This window comes from Manacus candei, unplaced genomic scaffold (genome assembly GCF_025592945.1).
Source record: "Manacus candei isolate 608988 ecotype Guabito, Panama unplaced genomic scaffold, ASM2559294v1 h1tg000046l, whole genome shotgun sequence".
NCBI classification, from domain to species: domain Eukaryota; kingdom Metazoa; phylum Chordata; class Aves; order Passeriformes; family Pipridae; genus Manacus; species Manacus candei.
In genome coordinates this window covers 13,616,367-13,632,458 of record NW_026138094.1, presented here as the reverse complement: position 1 = coordinate 13,632,458, position 16,092 = coordinate 13,616,367, and the positions used below count along the sequence as shown (strand labels likewise).

General features: G+C 39.6%; 1 protein-coding gene and 1 long non-coding RNA gene across 9 annotated transcripts in view; one reads left to right on the top strand and one right to left on the bottom strand.

The window, feature by feature from the left end:
• The first annotated feature begins 478 nt into the window (after window positions 1–478).
• LOC127475238 (uncharacterized) lies at window positions 479–4,893 on the top strand. Of its 2 annotated transcripts, none has more exons than XR_007906143.1 (4): window positions 479–755; window positions 2,493–2,568; window positions 3,359–3,565; window positions 4,546–4,893. It is a non-coding gene; the product is annotated as an uncharacterized LOC127475238 (long non-coding RNA). The 2 variants fall into 2 exon arrangements; XR_007906144.1 differs by having other exon boundaries at window positions 479–820.
• Window positions 4,894–7,640: 2,747 nt separating this feature from the next.
• ASB7 (ankyrin repeat and SOCS box containing 7) overlaps window positions 7,641–16,092 on the bottom strand; it is a 30,953-nt gene continuing 22,501 nt past the window's right edge. For 4 of the 7 annotated variants that reach the window (XM_051796826.1, XM_051796827.1, XM_051796823.1 and 1 more), the window contains one exon: window positions 7,641–10,188. In XM_051796826.1, coding sequence (XP_051652786.1) covers window positions 10,049–10,188 — 140 coding nt within the window. In that variant the 3' untranslated portion in view covers window positions 7,641–10,048. Of the gene's footprint in view, window positions 10,189–12,492; window positions 13,263–16,092 lie in introns of those variants that run through there. The other 3 variants (XR_007906140.1, XM_051796828.1, XR_007906141.1) reach the window with 2 other exon arrangements.

Genomic DNA, 16,092 nt, shown 5'->3' with positions numbered 1-16,092 from the left:
TGCTGATGCTGTAATTTATGTGGGAAAAGGAGATTGGAGAGGACATGGATGAGGACAGGAAACTAAGAGAGATGAAGCTTCAAGCTGTGCATTTTCCTCTGTGGGGACAGAAAATGGCAGCACCTAATTGCTGTCTCAATTCAACATCAGGCCAGCTTTATGCTTCAACCAGAGTGTTTCCCCAGCACCAGTTCTGAGTATGGCTCTAAAGCAAGGAAAAATTTATTGGGTGAGGAATTAGAGCAACCACCAAGGTTTCTGCCTGCAAGGGCACTTCTGCTCGGAGCACTTGATTCTCTCTTCACCCTGAAGGGGAAAAAAACCCCCAAGCAAACATCCAAACCCAGAGGCCACACAGTTTTTGTGCTCTCCGCTGGGCAGCCAAGTGGCATCGCTGCTTTGTTACTTCACAACCAAGAGAACCCTCCAAAGAAGGTTTGGGTTTATAGTGCCTTGTCAGAATCAGCCTCAGTAAAGAACTGGTGGGTCTGTACCATGCACATACCCAAAAAAGAGTGTGGCACGAGAGATGACAGATGACAGCAACAAAACCAGTGTGGGGACTGCGGGGAACTCTCAGGTTGATTTTAAAGAGGAAGTCTGAATAGGAATCATTTACTACTCCCATGATTACACAAGAAAATGATATCATCAGCAGGATGAAAGACTGTACAGAGAGACAGCAACATTCATTACTTCCCAGTTGAAATCAGGATTCAACCTGGAAACAAAAGCTTCGGCTCCTCTGCGGTTGGGTAATTAAACACAGAAGGGGCTGAACAGAAAAGGCTTTTCATTTGCCACTACACAGACCCTAAAGGTGCATTCAAACTTCTCCCCTGAAGCTGAACTTTCATCCAGTTATCAAGATAAATTATTTGGTTCAAGCAGATGGAAGTCTGAACTTCCCTTCTGGTCTCCATCACCCACTGGAGAAATGGGACTTGTCCACATGGAGGTCACCATTCCTGCAGTACTTCTGGCTGTTCAGAGTCAGGCTTATACCAGTTTTGGAGGTTTAGAGCAGTGTTTTTGTCTGTTCAACAGCCTTGTCCACAGCAGAAGGGGCCGGGGAGGTGAAGTGTGGCACTTTTGCTGGAGGAAAGAGCAATTCCTACTTGCTGACTCCGAGCCTTTGTAGTGCAATGTACCAAGTATTACACAGTCCAGATGCAGCTCCTAACAATGACAACCAAATTCTCACTGGAGGGATAGTTTTGCATGGCATAATTCACTACAAGTGAAAGCTGTGCGAGCCAAGAGAAAGATATAATCTAATTATTTCTGGTTTCTCAGGGCTGAAGGTGAGAGGGAAATTTAAAAGCAAACAAAGACACGTTGCTCAATATGGAATGCTGCAATATAAAGAAGTGAAAATTAAGGCCCTGCACAAAACATGTCAATTTTCAATAGATATGGCACTAACATATATTAATATTTCTGACAAGCCAAGAATGTCAGATTTCTAAGCACAATATGAATCACATTAGAATTAAGAACAGCTGAGCCTGCACAACAGATTATACAAGTATTTATGAAGCACAGGAAATACTCAAAGCCAGCAAGTTCAGCTGTATATACCAATATAACTAATAACTGTTATGCTACATCTATCTGCTAAAAAACCACTTTATTGACACGATAACTGCAAATTACTGAAGTACTGGGTAAGACATTGAACATATGGGCAAAATATAGAGGGCACTAAAAATGCCCTTTAAAACAAGGGGTCTACTCTCATTAAAAGCTGTCCTCTTACCAAGACTGAAGGAAGATCAATGAATTGTGAAAGCACTTCAAGTTTTCTTTGCTCAAAATGGCAGATTTCAAAAAATTTGGCAAAATGTCTTGAGGAGAAAAATAATCAGTGTTGTACTCAAGCTTGGGAAGAAGAAAACACAAACCACAAGGCTCAATCTGCAGCAAAGGGTATCTGAAGCTATCTATCAGATAAGATTGAAACCGCCCCTACGTGGGCATCTTTCAAAGAATCATTAAAGAGTTTTCTACTATTGAAAACAACTGATGAGACTCCTAAAAAAGCCCCTTAATTTAATTTACTTGGACATGAACAAGTTAAAAGCAGAGTTACAGGATATAGTACCAATAATGCAGGTATGTCACTACAAGATTTTGCTGTACCCTTAAACAGTTTGATTCATTAAAAGAGCAACTGGTTGTGATGATGAAGTTTGATAAGTGTTAGAGTCTTAAAAAAACATAAGATAATCAGTGATCTGGAATGAAACATCGGGACTGAAGTCAGTAAAAATGCAGGGTAAGGTATTTTGGTTTTATGAAAAAAAAAAAAAGTATCGAGTCTTTAGCCAAGTAAGCAGATTAAAATAAAATAAAAACAAAGTTTTAGGAGCCCTGAGCAGTTCCACAAAAACTCGCATTGCATTAGATCTTTTCACGTAGACACCACTACATTCACCAGGGACGGTTTCTTTTGGAGCAAGGAATGTCTCATCATTCCCTGTCCTCCTCAGTGAGCTGCTGTGGAAGACAGGTTGTGAAGAGGAAGAGCAAGTCAGCCCTGATATCAAAGACAAGAGCTGGAAGGAGGTGGGTGCCCACGGAATCACAGGATGGTTTGGGTTGGAAGGGACTTTAAAGCTCAGCTCATTCCACCCCCCCTGCCACCCAAGGCTGCTCCAAGCCCCATCCAACGTGGCCTTGGACACTTCCAAGGACGTGGCATCTAAATACAAACACACCAGAGCTGAAGGTAAGGTGCCCATGGAACCAGAAGAGGCCTGAATTAGTTTTCCCAGGTAGATTGCAGGTGAATAGGAACAAAAAAAGCCCCACGAGCTTCAGTCATTTGTTCACAAGAGCAAGAGACTGCTCTGAAGGAACCTGCTTTGAAGGACTTCCAGGGTCAGCCTGGGAGATTGTGTAACAGTTCTGTTGTGCTCTTTGTCTGTGGTACAATTTTAACACAACTGTAATCACAGCACCAAGAGGTGGGAATGCAAGTGCAAATCCCCATCCCTTAATTGCTTTGCCTGGTTCAGAGTGGGAACTTTAATTCAAGTCTTCCACTCATCAGGAGGGTGCCTGAACCATCAGAAAACACAGCAGTTTTTTTCTGGCTCACTAACCATTAAACAGCTCACACAAAGTCAAAAAGGAACAGACTCAAATACTCACACAGATTATTTTATATTAAGCATATTCAAACTTCTGAGCCCAACAACCCACATACCAAACATTTCTGTAAGATCAAAAGCCACATTTTGTGCTCTCGCACACAATCCCACACACATCTAAACTTCAGCCTCTTACCAAACATCCTGATCACTTTATTTTCAGACTGACTGCTCTCTAAAAATTATCTGGTTTTGCTTTCTAGCAGCTATATTAAAACCCATTATGAGATGAGCAACATCCAGAGAGCCAGGGGATGGATCTCAAGTTGAGCTGCTTGAGACAGGCACAGCTTGGAAGTCACATTTCCATAACCCACATCCTGCAGTTGGGCACTCTGAGGTTTAAAACTCAAGCACTTGGATGAAGCTGAATCTAAATTTCTATGATCCCTTGCAAATGCAATAGCTAGGTAGGAACAGATGAGAACCTAAAAATCACAAAGAATTGGCTTGTAACTGGTCAGGACACAGACATCTAACATTTTCCAGCATCACTTTAGGCTTTGACTTCTCATTGACAAGGGCAGCTCTGACTGTTCCAGCCCACAGATGCTACTCAAACTCACCATCTTGTATTTTAAACACATTGTGAATGCAGATTGCAAGCAAGAATCCACTCAGCAAAGAAGAACCTGTTGCTATCTTAAAATATACACAATTTAAACTCTAATGGCTTTAAAATTAATTAAGTCTTTAAAATAAAATTAATTTACATTTCATTGCAAATCTACTTTAATCTGCTGTATTAGAAAATAAGCAGATAAATTAGGTTACTCAAGATATGGAATGGACCACCAAACTGAAATGTCTCCCACCAATTCTGGACTAGATATCAAAGTATTTAAGCAACTCTATCAAACAGGCCATGCTTTTAGGGAGAAAAAAAAATTGTCTACTGGTTGCCTATAAAGTTGGCCCCAACTACAGAATCCCTCCTACTGCTCCTTCACAAAGTGTTCTGCAAATACCTTCCAAAAATACTCTCCTCATTAGGCCATAAAACAAGGAGCAGGACTGCAAGCTGGCCAACCAAATCAATTAGTTGCTCTTTCACACTAGATTAAATGTTGAGTAACCACCACCTTCAGAGGAGTTAGAACAGTGTAAGTCAGAAATGAGGACAGAATTTAGCAGAACACTTCCATTAATTTCTAGTTAATTGTGACAGAACACAAGATGATCTGATGTATTTGCAGCGTATTCAGACTGCAAATAAACCCTATTTTTGCAAGTCAGAATAGAAGAGTTATGGCCAATTTTGTGCTCTTTAACAAAGAATATATGCTCTTTGCTGCGGATCAGTTACTTACAGACCTAAATTCTCTGCTAAAAGCATTTACCCTTGTATAACCTACTGCTTATAAGCTTGATTTTCATTCACCTTTCCCAGACCTTTCAGGGGTATTCCATGGATGCTGAGGAGTCTGCAAAAGCACTGCAACAGATCCAGTCCAAGTGTGGGAAATACTGACCCTGCAGCACCATCCCTCTCACACACACTTGTTTTAAGCCTCCACAAACTGCACCACACAGAGAAACCTGCCTGGAGAAGGCACAGAAACGCTTTCAGACCCTTCACAAGCACCTCTGTGCCAAACATCCTCCTTGCAAACATGAAGACATCCCAAACTTACCTGGGACCCCACAAACAGCCGTCGGCAGCACCGGAGATCCCAGATGTGGAGGAAACAGCTGGAGCTCCGACTTCTTCACGAGACAGCTGGAGATTTCCCAATAAAAGCCAAGGCAGCTTTCCATCCCAACTTTTTGCAGTTCCAGCTGCATGTTGTGGTTCCCTGGGGAATGCACTGGCTGAAGAATTCCTGGTAGCATGGTTTCATGGAGCAATGTATATGTCTGCTTTGTTTCTTATTGCCATGGGATTAAATCACATGTTGAGCTCTACCCTGGCTAATGACATTAAGTCAAGAAGTAGAATCACAGAGAAGAGATTCAACATGCCAGTGATAAAGAACAAAATTTAGCCTTTCAGTACTATTCCAGTTTCAAAGAAACCACCTTTGAGGTGGTGGTGACTCCAACCAAAGTAGGGGGAGAGACTAGAGCAAAGAGAATTTATATGTTTCACTATAAATTTTGGGGAAAGACAGGGTAGAGCCTGTTCTTTGCTCTAATAATGTCTCTTTCAAAAGTACAAATCTTTTTCTTACTCACTGTGGTAAAAAAGCCCCCCATGTTTTGCCATATAAAATAAGTACACTTTCCTATCACCCACTTCTAGCAATATATATAGAGACTGTATATCCTAAACACATCATTTGTCAACAGCTTGTAAATCAGGTTTTTCTAAATGGGAGCATTAGTCATTAATTGTTTTAAACTTAACAAGTGAACACTCAAAACAGGAAATATGATACATAAACAGGAACAAAGTCTTTAGCACAGCATTCAGTAAATAGAGCAGCTAAACCCTGACCAGTGTGTTAGTAACAACCATCCACAGCTCTAAACACAACTGGTGGATGGACAGGGAATGTTCTCCCTGTGACGTTTGTGTAGTTTGCTACTGAGCAATGAAAAACATCATTTTTTTCCCTATTACCCTTCAGCAGCAACGTCTTTAAATCCAGTCTCCTTCCACTCCCAATTTTTAGGGTCCAAAACCTTACTGCAACTTTTGGTTGTGCATTGCTCTCATGACTAAAACCGAATGTTCCAGTTACAATTTGTGTGCCAGGAATATTCATGTGCATCCCCTTTATCTAACTTTTATAAGTAGTAAACAGACACCAAAATATGACCTCTATTTGGTCCATTTTTGTATCTTAGTACATGAGCTTGAGGAAGAAAGGTGAACCTGTCAGAAAACCCTGAAGTGGCTGAGCTGGAATCTGAACAGGGAAAACCCAACCACTCATAGTAAGGACCAGTTTGTTCCCCCTTCCAAAGCCCAGTTCTAGAGTGGGTTTTGTTTTACTGTGAGGGTGGGGAGGCCCTGGCACAGGTTGCCCAGAGAAGCTGTGGCTGCCCCAGCCCTGGAAGTGTCCAAGGCCAGGCTGGACGGGGCTTGGAGCAACCTGGGATAGTGGAAGGTGTCCCTGCCCATGGCAGGGGGTGGAACAGGATGAGCTTTAAGATCCCTCCCAACCCAAACCATTGCATGACTTTTATGCTCATATTTACTGGTAAAAAGTCACCTTACAGTTCATGAGACAACTCCCATTTGTGGGGGCAAATTTGAGTCCCAAACACCTGCCCAAAATCACGTAACACTGGGGAAGGGAACAGGAGCAGAAGAGAGAGACAAACATTGAGAGAAAAGGTGTAAAGTGGTATTATGTTATTAAAACATTACATTAGAAATAAACAGAACATAAACCAAAAATAGGTTTTAACCAGGTTTAACTTTTTTTCTTTTTTTCTTTTTTTTTTTTTAAATTCAAATTGACCCAAAGCAAAAAACTTACATTGCAAAGGAAGAACAAAATACATGATGGCATCAGTAACACAGAGTTATGGAAGCTGGACTTGTGGGCAGGTTTTTCATCCAGCCCAGCCCACCCTGGTAAACACACCACATATTTTCTTTTGCCTCTGGGTATTTATCTGATGAGTTCGTCCAGATGTGGTTCTCCTATGATTGCCAACCAGAGCCAGAAAACTGAATTTTCCACGCTATTCCAAGGAAGCCAGAGTTATTCCAAGCATGAGTGATAATGAATTTAAAAAAAAAAAAAAAAAAAAGAAAAGAAAAGAAACCCAAAACAAAACAAAACAAAAAAAACCACTCGAGCTTTTCAAACTAACAAGTATTGTCTATAATGTAAATAGTTTAGAAATATGGTAATTAAATAATCTAAAAAACACTCTTACTCTGCTGTACATTTATAAACATAAATATTTACAAAAACTTTCTGCTTTGTTTTAAAGGATGAGGTTTGCAGTTTGTTAATGATCAGAGTCTTTTACTCATATTGATTCTTTGGTGTGTTTGCCAATTTTTTAAGGTTTATTAAAAGTGTTCAACCGTGAATTTCAAGGTAACGGAACGAGGCTACATCACAAGTCCATGTTATGCACTTTTCCTTCCACATTCTAGTCCAAATGAAAAACAAAGCTCGGTTTGTCCTTCAAAACTATTTGTGCACAACATTGAAAATAATAATAATAAAAAAAAAAGACCAAATTCCCTATTACTGAAATTTGGATAGGATTATCAATGAATAATCCCACTTCCTTTGCACTTGAGCACATGGATAACTGAAGATAGAGATCAGGACTATCAGTATTTTCAGAGACACGTGTGCTGAGGTGCTTTGTAGAATTAAGGTGAGAAACCAGCTACAAGAGATGGCTTAGCATTGTAAAAAAGGGTGAGGGCTTCCCTCCACCTTGGGGAGAGGAGGGGATGAAAACTCATTTAAAAGAAAGGCTTTTTACTGGCCTGAAACATTTGTGTGTTCCCTTTAGATGTCAGTTTACTTAAAAGAAATAACAAAAAAACAAACCTCAAACAATAAATAATGGAATTACACATTTCTTCATTAAATAGCATTCTTGTTACCAACAAAGTCTTCCATAATTTTCTTCAGTCACAGCAACAGACAGAACAAATAATTTGCCTTAATATAGATTGCAACTAAAATATACTCTAGATTACCTTAGAAAATATGACTGTAAAAATTCAGTGGGGAAGAACGTTGGTTTGAGACCAACTTACAAATGTAGTGAACAATACCAAGTTCGCTTTTCGTTTCTGTTTTTAAAGAAAGCAATTTTAAGATCCTAATCTCATGTCACAAAACAGAAGATTTATGCTTTAAACCTGCCAGTGTGTCCTGTCTCAGCCCTGGAGAGCTCGATGATCAGAAGGGCTCGACCTTTTCTGCTTCAACCACCACACACAAGAGTTCTTCCACTCCACCCACACCCTCAGGTTGTCCCTGCCACGGTGCCACCACCAGAGACACAACCTGGAGGAAGCTCCACAAAGCTCTACAACCTGGTGTGTGGCTGGACTTGCTCGTTCCAGCTGCTGAGACAAGAATTTTCGGTCACTGCTCCAGCAGGCTGGACTTGAACCCACACAAGCTGGAGACAAAAAGGTTCAACATCCCATCACCAATCCTCTGAGCCATGAATCTCCAAAATCCCTTATTGTTTGGAAACCTGATGCAATGCCAGGCACAATAGGGAGGGATAATCCTCCGTGCTTGCCACAGTTCCTGTGCATCCATCAGCAGTGATGAGGTTCGTGTTCAAGGAGCTGCACTCTGGGGTTAGGAGGTGTTAAAAGGAACTAGCACAGTTAAAATAATGTGAGTATACCTGCTTCACCTTGTTTTTCCTATTTTTAATATGGAATATTTTGGAAGTGGCAGCGTGACATATAAAAGCCACCGCCGTTCCTTTCATCTCCCGCTTCCACTGGTGTAACTGGTACAAAAACACTCCTGATATTTGAGAGGCTTTTTTGGATGCCAAAAGAAAGGTAAAGGACACTGGTAAGAACCTTATGATGACTCTGGAACGCCTTGAAAATAAAGACAGTGAAACAACTGCACATCTTGGCCCAATCTTCTTTCGATCAACAAACTGATTTTTTTTTTCCTATGATCAGAAACAAAAACTCTTTAACGGCTCTTTGAATACCTTGTATGAAAACCACATTCAGCAGCCAGATTTCAGTACTCCTTTCAGATTAATTGTACAATTTAAACTTCCAATGTGAATGGGGCTTTTCTTTTTAATGCACATGTAAAATCTTAATAACTTCTGTGCACTTCCCACTCTCTAAACTCGAAACAATTTCAGAGCAACCAAAAAAAAGAAAAATCCGTCACTGCTTTTAAAACAAAAGGGTTTGGCCAATTTCTTTTTTTTTTTTTAAGTGGACACAATTTGGCTGAGAACCCGTAGATAAAATTCCAACTGAAAGTGAAATAAAGCAGGTTATACATTCATGAAATCCAGGGAGTAATAATGAACAGCAACTGCTGCATCACTTCTGTAATGTCACATCAACACTACAGTGAGGCAGCAGCTCCTGTTCTCTCAAATAATGCACTGAGACTAAATGGGGAATAGTGGGGGAATCACACATAAAGGGAAAATACATCAGAGAGATTATTGCACAGGAGGCACTCTATGAGCAACAGAATACATTGGCTTCAAAAAAATCTAAATTTGTTTCCTCTTAAGTTAATGTAAAAAATACAGAGGCTATGCCTCTCTGTAGTGTACTGTCACTGGTAAAAATAGACTTACAAACAGCCACCCATTTAACAGGGAATGTCAGCAAAGAGGGCCTGAATTTTATGGGCATCCCAAGTAGAGTAATTAGGAAAAAAATAATAAAAAAAGCCAATGTATAGACCCTCAAACTGAACAGGGTAACTGCATTTTTTCCTTCCATTTCCAAATTATATTCATACAGTACCCGAGGACACGTCGATTATAACTCTTCCCTCTGTCCTGCAAAAACATACACCTGGCAGAGACAAGGGGCCCAAGAGACAGGGCTCTGGAGGTCCTTCTGTATCCTTTTGCAGGACTGGTGCCTTGATTTCCAAACTTTTTATTTTCTTGAATCACTGCTCAGCATCCAACTCAAACCAAGCCCTTCCCTCGAGGGGCCGCCTTCCATCCCCACGGCAGGGCTGCACAGGTAAGGTGAGAACAAACAGAAAACCAACAGCAAGTTTTAAAATGCAACATTGTATAGAAAGCTTGGACCTTGTAAACCTGGACCAAGAAACCAAAAATTAAGACCTTCTAGCGTGTGGTATAAAAAACCCAAGGAAGTGTATACCTGCCTTCTGACTTCACAGAAAAATCAGAATTTGCATAGGATATACTTTGTGCAAGGCAACAAGCCTCTTCAGTATCTGGAATATAACTAAACTTGCTCAGAGTTCTTCTCTTCATGGATATCAGATATCATCAAATTTGTGTTTTAAGTAGTCTTTCATGACCTTGGCAATGGGTAGTTCATCAAGTAGTTTGAGGTTTTGAAGGCCTATACACTGACGGATTTTAATTCGGCATAGATCTTGCAAGTTCCTGGGCTGTCCTGAAAAGACAAAAGGAACACATAAAAGTGAAAGGATCGCACTTCAAACATACTTCAAGACATCAGTAAAATCACTGGGGATTGCTGTTTTCTAAGAGGGAGAGGGAAGGGAAAAATTACCAGAGAGAAAGGATGGGAGTTAAGACCTTCTAATGAACTCAGTGAAATCAGGGGATGAATCCTACAGGCATTTTTACATGCACACAATTTTACTGATGCCAGTGTAAAGTGAGATTATCCATATGAGGATTCCCACCAGGTGGCAACATATGCTTATGCACTGCAGAACAGCATAACTCCTCCATTTAACTTTCTGTGGATTTTGTTTTCTATCCTTGTAACAGGGAGAAAAACCCTGTTCCCTTGTAACTCAGGGAAAAAAAAAACCAACTCAGTCTTGCTTTTCTCTCAAACAATGAGACAAAACCTTCTAAGTTCAACTGTAACAGGACTGGGAAGTTTCCTCAGAGAGTGAGGATTTATAAAAGTTAACTCAAAGATCGCGTGGTAGAGTTTAAGACTGAGGTGGGGTTTTTTTCCCTTTTAATGAAAAGATGAAGCCTTCAGGCTTTGGATGCAGCCAAAACCTTGTCAAACAAAGAGATGAAAATGTGAGTTAAACACTGTCCACAGAGGAAAAGCTTTACTGACATCACACAAACTTCAGCATTTCTGACCAGGATTTTCCAAAACAATCCGTTCTCTTTCAAACTCTTACCAGAAAAACTACTCAAACACCTTGAAAAACAGTTGGTTTTTGGTCTCCTATGCAAAGGAACGTAAGAAAGGTTAATCTAGTCTTTTATCTGAATACACCCAGCAACGGATCCAAGGCAGAAAGAAAGACAAAAAGAGCAGAACAGACATTGAGAAATCCTGTCCCAATAAACCCTTCCAGCTTTCAGTACCGGTGCCTTTGGGCCTTCCTAACCCAGAGACTGCACACAGATCTATGTCTTTAATAGCTGTGAATAGCTTGCCCTTTGTAAATCTGCCTAATGTTTCTTGAACCCATTCATACTTTCAGTATCCAAAACATCCTGTGGCAACAAATTTCACAATATAATTAGGCGTTGGCTGGAAAACTACAAAGTAATTTTATTTATTTTAGATCTGCTTCCTGATGGCTTCGTTGCATGCCTGCCATTCTTGGAGCTACAAGAGAAATAATGAATAATTGTTCCCACGCCAGTCATGATTTACATACCTTTATATAAACCTCTGTCCTCCACTCATGCTCAGTACCTCTTCCCAAAGCTGAAAACTCCAGTTAATAACCCCCAACACGGGAACCACTCCAAATCTCTGCCTGTCTTTGTGCTTTTTCCCTCATTCTGCCATAGCTTTTTTGGAGTTATTCCAGTAACACATCAAAGCTGTGCTAATCAATATTTTGATCATCCACTTAACAGTGTAAGCCTCTTTTCTCCTTATTTTTCTTTTCTCCAAGCCATGACACAGTTATGGCACCTGATGACTTTATTTTGACTTTGTCCAAGTCAAAATACTCAGCACTGTGAGAGATGGAGGTGCTTCTGTTAGCATCAAGATAATCTGTTGTCAACAGAGCAACTTACTTTGGTTTTTTATTATCTGTATAATAAGATATCTGTATAATCTGACAAGATATCTGTATTATAATATAATATTATGGTCAATGGTAAAAGGCTGATTGCTTTTGCAGAGCCAGGCAGGTGATTTTGTTGAGCTGACTGCTTGAATCAATCATTTCTTTAAAAAGTAGCAAGAAAACCAACAAGAGAGACTTTAAATAACTCTGATGGAGTCTCCAATTAGCTTTCCTGAGCTGCCACCAATTAAGCAGGACATTTTCCAGAGGAAATGCCTTCTGGACAGGGCTTGGTGCAGGTGGGCAGTGTTTGCTGTCAGCTCCCCATCCCAAACCTGTTAGGAGGGGACAGGAGGGTTTTTTCCCCCCCCAGAGCCCGTCCCTTCTTCCATCCTCCTCCTCCTCCAGCAACAAACAATCTATCAGCTAAATAAGCACTGACATTATGGGTTTATTAAACTTTCCTGCTAAGCACAGAGTAGAGAGATTATGAAACTATTTCCTGTTTTCTACTTTGGGCATTTTGTCCAAGGTTTCAGTTACCCTTTGCAGTGAGTTCCTCCTGTTTTCCCCCCTGCGTGGGTTCTCCTATAGAAATGGGCTGACAGACAGGTACACACCGGGATTTATCTTAAGCACTAAAATTATCTGAGGTAAGCCAGCAGAAGTAATGCATGAGAACAGTCTCAGACTGCTTTTAAAGAAATTAGATTTGAAATTAAAGAACATGAAAATTTGAGTTTCCTTCACGTGACTGAAAATGCTTTTATTATAGTTATCATCACGATACCTAAATGTCAATTTATTTTTAGTTATATCCTTCATGCAAGACTCAGAATACAGACCAATAGTTATTTTGTTCACTGGTGGTTTCTTCTTAGCAATTTTTTTTTCCACCTGAAGGAAAGAATTTAGACAACTTGGACAACAGCTGAATGTTCAAGCTTAAGAAAAAAGAAAAGTTACTTTTGGCAAGAAACCAAGCAGAGGAATCTTGATGGTGATAAATAAATGGTTCTAATGCTTTAAATGTGAATGCAAACAGGGTTCATGAAAGGATTCACCACTTCAAAAGTTAAGTGCAAACAGCAGCATTAGAAGTTAAAAAGGACTAGAGATCTATGTGCATTTTTTGTAGCAGAGTACACAATAAATCAGCTATGAGACACTGATTTCTGGTTTCAGAAATAAATGCCTTTTAATTAACACCCTATGGGTTTGTTGAGAACATAAAGGAACAGACAACTTAAAACACCCAGAAGAAATTGGTCATCAGTTAATTCAAAAAGACCCGATTATCAAATGTATGACATTTTCCCCTGATAAGCCTAAAAAATATTTCCTGGGAATGTGTTAACAATGGACATTTCCAGTGTTAAGCACCAGTTGCTACATCTAGTGGCTGTTGGTGTCTTAGGTCATGCCTTGCAAATTCCAGGGTTATTAATGCATTTGTGATTTATTAGAAACGGTGTCTGGAACACTTACTCATTCTTGGTTGCATCTGAATGAAAAAGAAAAAAAATAAAGGATTACAGACCCATGTCAGTGAACCTTAGTTTGGCAAATGAAAAATGTTATTAGTAATTTGGCAAAGTTAAAGACAAGTTAAATGATGAATAAAGTTCTGTTTAAAAACGATTAGGAAGTAGCAACTTTGGTTATATCCTGCATCACAAATGTGGGGAGTTATTTAGGGCAAATAAGCTGGAAAGGAAGAGAATTAAAAGTGAAAGGGACAAAAAACCCACACAGACATGAAAAGTACCACTGACCTAATAACCACTATCATGCAAAACTGAGACATAAAACTACTGATCACCTTAAAAACACCCAACACATCCCTGAGCCATAAAGGGTCACCTTAGTCCTGTTACCCTGGTGGTTGTTGGGCTGTTACACAACCCCAGGTCCCTTCAGGGCACCCAAACACCTGCTGGAGCTGGAGATTTACTGATGTGCTCACCAGAACATAAAACACTTCAGTCAATTTATTTTGCCAGCTTTATAGCAGTAATCGAACAAATTAAGAAGTATTAATTACAGGAAAAAAGATGTAGAGTTCATCTTTTGCCTCCCTCTGTGCTCTAAGGGAAAGCTAAAATCCCCACTAGTGTAATTCTTGGGTACAGTGTCCCAAAACTGACAGAAGAGCTTCTTCCAAACAAAAGAAAGGTAAAACAGAGTTACAGACTAAAGAGGAATTGCTTTTATTTTTTCCTATCTAGATGCAGCAGACTCGAGTATGTGTAAAATTTAGATCAGTTCTTCAACTACGAGAAAAGTAAGTTCCTCATTTTTTTCCCCCACTTAAATAATTAATAATTATTTTACTCCAATAATGAAATTAGTCTTTTAAGTTATTATAATAGATTCCTTTGCTGTACTGCTGGTAAAGCAATAGAAAAAAAAATGCACATTTTAACAGCAAGGAATTATTACAATTAATCCAAATTTCCACTCAATACTTCACTCCTTTCCTTTTTGCAGTTGCAAGATTTTTCTGCTTATCCTATCTCAGAGGTTGCTGTTCTAGCCCAGAGACAGACAAAACTTCCATTTAGGATTTATTACCTGTGCAAAGAAGTCTGTCACTGCTAAAACTGCTCTGCAGCTGATGCAATTCCACCTGTGCCTGCCCGTTTTCCCTCCCCAAGAAATAAAACACTAACTCACCTCATAGGTCTAAATTTAAGGATCATTAAGGCATTTTAGACCTGACAACACTGAGTTTTGGGGACTTTCATCCAGTGCTGTAAAGGTGGAAAGGGGGGAATCCCCACCCTTTTTCTCCACTGAAAATACAGAGCAAAACACAAAGCAAAAATCACAGACTGACCTTTCTGTTACCCAAGAGAAAACTTGGGAATAACCAAAATTAATACACTGGAGGCTGCAAGAAGATCCTCTCTGATGTATTGTTCTAACTATTAAAAGAAAAGTACTTTTAAAGCAAACAATCAGTGTCATTGGTTTGAACTGGAGAGGCCATTGGTGAATAAATTAAAAAATGAAAAATAACACCAGTGACATATTTCAGAAGCCGCCCACAGTTTTCTCTACAATATTAATGCATCTCTCTCAAAAAAGCTTACAGTGGTATTTCTCAAACTGAGCCTCTGCCCCCCCTGGGAATTGTGAAAGCCTGAAAACAGTAGCAAAAAACTGTTTGGTAGTTTCTTTTTAGCTACAAAGGAAATTTAAAAATAAAAGGTTTTTTTCCAACATTTTACAAAAAACGTTGAGACCAGGCTGATGTACTCTGGCAGCAGCTCAGCCCCTCCAGAAAATCACAATATATCTGCAGCTAAATCTTAAATCCACCCCTTATTTCACAGCAGTGAAGGAACACAGCATCAAATGGAGTTTGTTAGGGTTTTTTTGGGGGGGGGGGAGGAAAATAAAACGATAATCAAACTTATCAACTAGAAACTCATATCCACCAGCCAACAAACACACACTGGGGAGGATGCACAGACAGACAGGACCACGGGCAGAGGATGGGATCACCTAGGGAATGGCTGTGGCTGAGCTGAACAGGAATTCAGCTGCTCACTGCAACAGGATAAAACCCTTTAGGAAATGCATTGGCTTGGACTCCGTAAAAAACAACAGCAGCAGAACAATATTTGGTTTTACAGCATTCCCAATGTCAGAAGAAGCTGATATCAAGAATGTATACGTCTAAAAATATTAATATAAGGCATAAAGGGGTGAATGTAGAGAGAAAGAATTTCAGAGTGTTCACTGAGAAAGTGAATGAACTCCTCGAACCCGTATCCAGCTCCACAGGGCAAACAGAGATTTAATTCTTTTAAAATGGGTTTCGTACAAGTAAAAGTTCTAATTTAATTTTGTGTTCAGTGTGCCTCTGTTAGAATGCCTGAACTTGAAGTATGTTTTCATTGCTCTCTGAAAAATAATTCCCCACAGTGAGTTTTAGAGGTCTATTGAATTTCGGTGTATCTGGCACAGAAAATACGTACTAAGGAGTGCATTTTGGACTGAAAATTTATATATGAAATAGCAGAATATCAGTAAAGCTCAGTGTTATAATTAACAGGTGTATTTAGCAATGAAGATTTGAATATGCTTGCAAAGATTATTTTTTTTAAATTTTTAACATTGCTGTGAATTCAGTGTCACTGAAATTGCTTTGGAAATTCAGCGAAGAATTTCAATATCATAATGTTCATCCATTTTTTTAGCAGACAGTAAGTAAAGTGCTCTGAACACCAAGACAGGCTTCAGATGCATTGTTATGCTATTTTTACATTATTTTTGCAGAGTACAGCACAGGTGTACAAGTGGGAGGGGAGCAAGGCTGTACCTTA